The sequence below is a fragment of the Phoenix dactylifera genome, chromosome 4 (assembly GCF_009389715.1).
Source record: "Phoenix dactylifera cultivar Barhee BC4 chromosome 4, palm_55x_up_171113_PBpolish2nd_filt_p, whole genome shotgun sequence".
In the NCBI taxonomy this organism is placed as follows: Eukaryota; Viridiplantae; Streptophyta; class Magnoliopsida; order Arecales; family Arecaceae; genus Phoenix; species Phoenix dactylifera.
Genome location: NC_052395.1, coordinates 5,168,394 through 5,176,141, shown reverse-complemented (window position 1 = coordinate 5,176,141; position 7,748 = coordinate 5,168,394). Strand labels below are relative to the sequence as shown.

The 7,748-nt window shown below is 40.5% G+C and overlaps 1 protein-coding gene across 2 annotated transcripts; it reads left to right on the top strand.

Moving 5' to 3' along the window:
* Positions 1-3,810: 3,810 nt before the first annotated feature.
* LOC103696080 (protein IQ-DOMAIN 14-like) lies at positions 3,811-7,510 on the top strand. Of its 2 annotated transcripts, none has more exons than XM_039125373.1 (4): positions 3,811-4,475; positions 5,288-5,761; positions 6,268-6,474; positions 6,571-7,510. In XM_039125373.1, exons 2-4 carry the CDS (start codon positions 5,366-5,368, stop codon positions 7,270-7,272), a joined length of 1,305 nt encoding a protein of 434 aa, XP_038981301.1. In that variant the 5' UTR covers positions 3,811-4,475; positions 5,288-5,365; the 3' UTR covers positions 7,273-7,510. The 2 variants fall into 2 exon arrangements, with proteins under 2 accessions (XP_038981301.1, XP_038981302.1); XM_039125374.1 differs by having other exon boundaries at positions 3,811-4,982.
* Positions 7,511-7,748: the final 238 nt, after the last annotated feature.

The following is a 7,748-nucleotide window of genomic DNA, read 5'->3' as shown; positions in this document are numbered from 1 at the left end:
CAGAAAACAAAAGATCTGCTTGAGGCAACTCCTCTTCAGCCCACAAAGTGCTTTCACAATGGCTAGCCACGTAGGCGGCCACTTAATCCACAACCTCGTTAGTCTCTCTAACAACTATGATCGGAACTGGAGCTCTTGGTCCACATGAGGATCCAAATCTTAAGGGTCTACATCTTAATCCAATCACCGCTAGAATCTCAAATGTCCAGCCCAAAACATTGCCAACCCAACTTAGTTTTCTCTAGATCACGGAAAGAACCGTTCTGGAATCAACCATTATTCTTCTCGAGTAAACAATCCAGCATGAAAGTTGCTGACGAGAAGATACGAACTTTCCCTTGCTCATTCTTCAAAGCGAAGCAATAAGGCAGGATCATATTCATATGCTGTGTTTGCTTGTGGTTTGAGCCTTGGCATTCACACCTACCATCTCATAAGATTTGGATTCTGAGTTTTTTGTGCATAATTACAGCTCGAGAGCCTTGGTTTCAGGACACTACTTCTATAAAAATCTTAAGGTCCTTCCGTTTAGGCCACTTCGGTGAAAACATTTGATTGGGTGGAAGACTTAGCATCATAGATGTGAGTGCATGGATTAGCTCATCATTTGTTGAATGAAGCATATGGCAATGAGCCTCTATGTATGGGAATTAATGAAACCACGGGGAACAGGATTTCGATTAATATTTAATAGCATTGTGTGTGTTTATTGCGAGAGGAGGGGCTAATTGGCTAAAGGGGAGTGCTTGGTCGTAGATTTCGAAGTTAGTAAACAAAAGCTGCCATTACCGGACCCAAACTCTGCTGATCTATAATTGTTTATTCACTTCTCATTTGCGTGTCAATCTTATAGGTTAGCCGTACATAGAGCAATAAAGACTGAAAAAAAATATAAAGCCACTTGCCGACACACCTTAATGGGCACCAAAAAGGCTAAAAAAATGAACAACTTTGCATTAAGCTGGCTAATGATTAATTAATCACATTAATAGTTGAAGGACCATACGTTTGGACATGGGATGGTGGGCTGACATATGGGCAGAATTTTCAAATAATATGCTCCATATTTTCAGATTATTGAGAATTAGATCAGCACTATTCAACCTGTATACAAGCTTGTTTAAATATTTTTCAGGTACTGCTGTTTTACTGCATGTCTGATGCTTATGATGTGGCTCCTTTCTTTTTTAAGAGAGAGATTTATGATGTTAGAACCAATATTATCATTTATAAAATACAGTTTCAGTTAAGTTTTCTACTGTGCATGCACTTATCAATTAGCAATGGTCTTTGAGAGTTGGAACCAGGTCTTTCAGAATTTTGTGGTAGCTATATATTTGACATCCAATATTATTTTTCAAACCTCAGAACTCAGAATCAATCAAAACTGAAATACAATTTTAATTTTAGTGAAACTAAATACATCTTTATTTTGGAAATTGCATATACAGAAATCATGTCCGTAAAAGGGGAAAAATGAAAAGAGAAGTGCCTGAAATTAGCATTATTATTCTAGTGGAACACATATCATTGTATTTTGTTTGGTCAATTGGTGGACTCTTTCTCACATGGTTTTGCGCCGATAACAATAACATTAGAGCCTGTGAATATATTATTTATTTGTTTACTTTTGTACATTCGTGGATATCTTGTATGAAACTTGATCTGCTATGCATTGGTATAGTCCATCACCTCATGTTTCAACTAAGAGGTTCATTTACTTCTATCACAGTCCACAGGCTGGAGTCTGTGATTAAGTGCATACATTGTGAAACTCTACATTGGCCAAAAATAATTAATTGCCATGCCAGAGTCTATGGCAATGCAAGGATCATAAGACACATCTTATTACATTTGGTATTTTAATTAAATCTTGCAAAGTCTTCCCAAAGTTCAGCACAATAACAGGAAAGCAAGTGCTACCACTAAATTATTTCAAGTAGTTGCAATAGCCAAGTAAAAAAGCAATGATTCAATGCTTGATTACCCACTCAAATGGGGACCAATATTGTTCTTTGGGTACACATGGTAGGCTATAGATAGCCTGGATTTGAATTTAATAAATCATGAATTATTGCAGCTTAAATGCTATCTAGCTATATTCAAGTAAAAGATGACTCATAAAACTATTATTTTTTTCAGTAAATATCAATATAAAAAAAAAATATTTGAGGAGCTAGCTCTGTGATTCGAGATCCAGACTCGAGGCTAGTGGCTGTTGGTGAAACTACGATATGGGGTATCAGTAATATGAGGTGGGTTTTGAGAGACGACTTCATTGTAGTTGAGGATGATTCAGTTATGGTGGTCAGATGGATTCAGAGTCAGGCAGAGACAGGGATCCTTCATCCTCTTCTGCATGGCATCTGAAGGAGCTTGAGGGAGTGTGTATGCTTCGTAGACATACACATCTATCGGGAGATAAATAGGATGACAGACCGCATCACTTTTTATATAGTGGAGCACTTTGAATAGTTTTTATAGACCACAATATCACCCATCTTGATTGTGTTCTGTAATATTTTATTTTTAGTTTTGTTGTCAGTCTCATTAAAAAAAAAACATCACAAAAAGTCCACGAGCATCCAATTTTATCCCTGCCGCGTCCAACTCTCCTTCTATAGGGATTTACATGTGGAAAAACAACCAAATAGATCTATTCAGACACGGATACCATAATTAGTTTGGGGGCAAAAAAAAAAAAAAAAAAAAAGTAAAGAACTCATGCGCGCTCCCGATCGTTACGATTTTGCGCGCCGGAAAGGCGGGATGCCCGCACGCTACTTTAAAGCCAGTTACGTCAGCGGAAGACTCGGAACCCGAAGGATTTTTCTTTTACTTTTCGACCCTCCCCCATTTACTATTCTCCTGTCAGCCCGTACACCTTTTGGTCCTCCGCTCCCCACAGTGCATTGCCGTAATTTCAAATCCTTCCACGTGCTTTTTGCCATCACGATGTGACCACTTCCTCCACGGACCATATCATACCACAAATTCGGACTCTTATTCTAAAATTGCTTTCACCCCCTCTTTCTCGACAGAGATCCAACGATAAGACCCTTGGAGTCCCCCATCTCTTTTAGTTAAGAAATAATGCGTATATATAAGGTTATTTCTAACTTTATTTCAACTGAATAATTTTTGAAAAGAGTTCAAATCCCCTTTAATATATGTGCGGATAGGATAATTTTGGTTTATAAATCATGACTACCCGTGTTATCCAAAAAAAACTCATGATTATTGTTAAAAAATATAAAATATATAAATAAATCTATCTCATTCTATCGACTTAAGTTTTTGGAAAACAAATGGTAATTTTAACATGATATTAGAGTAGAGGTCCTAAGTTCGAATTCTGTTTCTGCACTCTTTAACTTCATTATTAAGCTGTTGAGATAAGTGGATAACTTGTTACGTAGATAGGACTGCTCTAAAAATAGCCATTAAAAAATCATACCGATCAAATTTGTTAATATAATGCATAAAATATGCTATTATAAATTATTTTGACATAAAATCTCTATTTAAAGTTGTCTTGTATGGTCGTAATTTCATAGATGAAATGATTCTGGTCCAAAATTTTACAAATTGTAGCTGTGGTGTACCCATGTTAACAGCCATTGTGCTACTTTTGTTCCACTGTATATGGGATAGATTTAAGTGCGTGCAGACTAAAGCACAAGTACGCATACTATGATGCACTACTGCACTAGGGACTCAAGCATGAAGAAAATATATGTAGGGACTAAAACGTTAAGTAAATATCAACATAAGGCCTGGACCGTAATTCACATTCTCCTTTCCCGGAAATATAAATGTTTGCTTGCTTGGCTCTCAGAAGTCTGAACGCAACCACTATTTCCCACCACCTTCTCTCGGACTCCCTTGGATAGTTTCTTTGCTTGCCCATGGAAAAAAAAGGAACCAATAAAAAACTCCCCTTTCCTTCTGGCATCAGTAGTACCACAGCTTTCGGATCTGCTGAGCTTTGACCAAACCATACGCTTCTCAGAGATTTCCTGCGAGGGAGAAGCAGCCTGTTGACGAGAAGTAGCGTGAGCAGAGAAAGATACGACTAACCAAACCCAGGATCTTCCTTTTTCCTTTCTCCTCTCCCCTCACCTGGCCCTTAGAAGACTAACAAGAGAGGAAACAAAGCTCTTAGTGGCGAGACAAGGAAATCCTCTGCTCGTCTTTTGCTTCTCCTGTTCTAAGATTTCGTACCCTGAGACCAGGTCTCAGAAAAGCTGATAGTATGGAGAGAAGTAGAAGATCGAGTATAATATAATAAAAAACCAGGGACTATTCACGAGACTATCAGTAAGTAGAAGAAAGGAAGCATGCATCTTTTCCGAGGAGACTGAGCTCCCGAAAGAGAGAAAGCGGTGGAAGACTAGAGGGTGGAGAGTTTTTGTAGTTCTCTCCCAGTTCTACTGCGGTTCTCCGCTATCGAACGCTCTGCATCCGACTTTGGTGTGAGTATATGGAGATAAGTTTCCTTATTGCTTATTCCTGTCCTTATCTGGAGCTTTTCCTACTAAGTTAACGGGAAAGATCCAAACTTTTTCGTTCTTTTGAGGTGGGTGTGTTTTTTTTTTCTTTTGCTAGAGAGGTGGGTGTGTATCGATCTTTCGTTTGTGTTGGGCTCTGTTTTCTAGTTAAACATAGTTTACAGAGAGATAGACCGCCGCTGATGGAAGAAAGGAGCCAACTTTTGAGATGGGTCCTCTTCTCTCTTTTGTTCCTCTGTCTTTTCTGCTATGAGTGGAGAAGTGGAGAATATTTGGAGACACGAGGAGTTATCTGCAGTGCTTTTTGTTAGCTGATGGAATGGAGCGCACATCTTTCCTTCCTTTTAGTTCCCTTCTACTTTGAATTTTGAAATTGGCTTAGCTATGCTCTCCCTCACTCGTCTTCATCCAGTTGCAGTCAAGTTTCTCGATGGATTTCTCTATAATTCTCTTCTGCTCAGTGATTCTGAAGTAGGTTTGCTTTACTAATCCCAATTTCTTGTAAATTCCATTTGTCCTGTAACGCAGGAATCCACAAGGCATTACTCTACTAAAAGTTCTTTTCTTTCTGTCTTTTCTTCTCGATGTTCTCTAGTCACCTTATCTTCTCGTTTTTTCGAGAAAAGTTTTTTTTTTTTAAAAAAATAGTCACTACAATTTTATCTTTTGTAACTTCTTACTACTACTCCTATCCAGCAACCTGGAAACTGGCTACTTTAGATTTTACTCAATCTGTATACTCTTGCTTGAATCCGGCACCCCCGTTTCTTCTACAGGACCTCCTGGCCTTTTCCCACTAGTACCTAAGCTCCTGTCCTTGTCTCTAAGTTTTGTCTGGTTCCGGCGGCCGGGAAATGGGCCGAGCTACGAAGTGGCTGAGGAGTCTTCTTGGCGGGAAGAAGGATGCTAAGGATCAAAAGGACAACGCCGGTACCAGTGGCAGAGAAAGGAAAGAGAAGAAAAGGTGGAGCTTTGGGAAGTTCGGAAGCGGCTCCAGCGAAGGCGAGACGCAGAATACGGCGGCGGCGGCGGACTCAGAATGGTTGAAATCGTTGTATGCTGAGAGGGAGATTCAGAACATGCATGCTATCGCGGTGGCGGTTGCCACCACCGCCGCAGCTAGTGCAGCAGTGACGGCAGCTCATGCGGCGGTGGTGCGGCTCCAGAGCCAGGGGAGAGGCACTATGTTTAATGGCTGCATGGAGCCGTGGGCGGCCGTCAAGATTCAAACAGCTTTCAGAGGATATCTAGTAAGACCAATCTTGCAGACTAGTAAATCCATCTCTTGCAAAGCCTTCTTTAGCTAATTTCTCGCGGAGTTGAATTCTTGGAATGCGTATTATCTTTTGAAGTGAGACATTACCATTCTCTGTTTCTGTTCTGTTTTTACTTCAAACATGTTGAATCTAATGCCTATTGCTTAAAATTTATTGGTTAGTAGCTATATTGACAACATTCTCTATTTGAAAGGAACCCTGTTAGATCTTGTTAGTTATTTGGGCAGTAAATGTCTCAGTGGAGAGTCCTTGCGATATTATTAATGGCTTAACAATTCTTCTCGTATTGAGTTCTCGGCCACTTCCTTTGTTTTCCAGTTATTGCATCTAGTACCAAGTATATATCAAGTTTCTCCGATCTCTTTTCGTGGTTTCTATCTAGATAATGTGGATAAATTTGACTCTTACTTCTGCCTTGGTGTTGCCTTTTTCCGCATCGTTTAGTAGAGTTGAATCCTTTTGGACTGCTATTATTGCAGGCAAAGAAAGCTCTTCGAGCCCTCAAAGCTCTAGTAAAGCTGCAAGCTCTGGTCCGAGGCTACCTTGTGAGGAAGCAAGCAGCTGCAACTCTTCACCGATTGCAAGCTATTATAAGAGCTCAGGCCGCCGCTCGGCAGCAGAACATTCACAGCCTTCTTCCAAAAGATGGAAGATTTCCACCAGCTATCCGTCCCCGGAAATCATACGTATTGAAATCCTCATTATGGTCATACGAATTCTATTCCCATTAGCAGCCAACTACATTAGGCTTTTAATTCTCTTCCTCTTCTATATACTTGCAGGAAAGGTTTAATGAACCAAGAAGCGAACAATTAGCACCAGTTCATAGCCGGCGGCTGTCGTTGTGCCTTGACAGTCCAAGCTACAGCGTTGATAGGAGTCCAAAGATTGTTGAGATGGATACTTGCAGAACCAAGTCAAGATCTTCCCGTAGAACCACCCCTTCTGTTTCAGAGACTACTGGAGACCAGCACTCACTGCTCATTTCCTCTCCATTTCCATGTCAAACTCCACCTAGGCTCTCCATACCCACTCGCCGAATATACCAAGATCAGGACTCGAGTCTCAGTACAGACGGCAAATGCCGGTACTCGAAGACTGCTTACAACACCCCTCGCTACATGAACTATGCGAGCAGTACCCCGGTAACGCCGGCGAAGGGCCTAAATGCCTTTGATGGGGTTCTCCGGCGAATTCTTAATATGCCAAACCGGCCTAACTATATGGCAAACACGAGGTCGTCGGTGGCGAAGGTGCGGTCGCAGAGCGCACCAAAGCAGAGGCCAGAGATTGCAGGGCTGAGGAAGAGGGTGCCATCGAATTTGAATGAGGCTGTGGAGTCCAGAGCAAGCTTGAGTGGGGTTGTGTCAAGAAAGTCTTGCTCCCCAGCACAGGGAGCCTTTAATTTTAAGAGTGCTGTGGTGGAGAGGCTCGATAAGTCTGTTGAATTGAGTAGAGACTACTACTTGCAGAGGATGTGGTGATCATGGAGTTTAGAAACAGAAGCCCCTACTAGGCCCTGCATGCATAAATCTGATTATGAGTAGTGTTGTGACAAGGAAGGAAGAGAGAATGCGCAAATTGTCCTAGTCTGATGAGTTTCTTGTTTCTTTTGCTGTTCACTCACCTAGTTGTAATGAAAATTTTCAGACTTTAATGTAAACAGAAGGAACATATGCATCCTTCTTCTAATGAAAATACAAGGAAGATTTTAGTCGTAGCAGCAGCATGTCACATAGTCTGGATCTTACTCAGCGCGATCTAATCTGGATATCTAAAGCTTGATTAAAATGTAAACTAATATCGACTTGATTTTATCTAATTCAAAATGATTAGAAAGTGTTTAGACAAATCTAGGCTCAAATCCTGCAAGCATATAGTCACTTTGAGTAGGATTAGATTAATAATCAAGCCACCTTCATTTCTTAATTAATATATTAGAGAGAATCAACCACCCCTG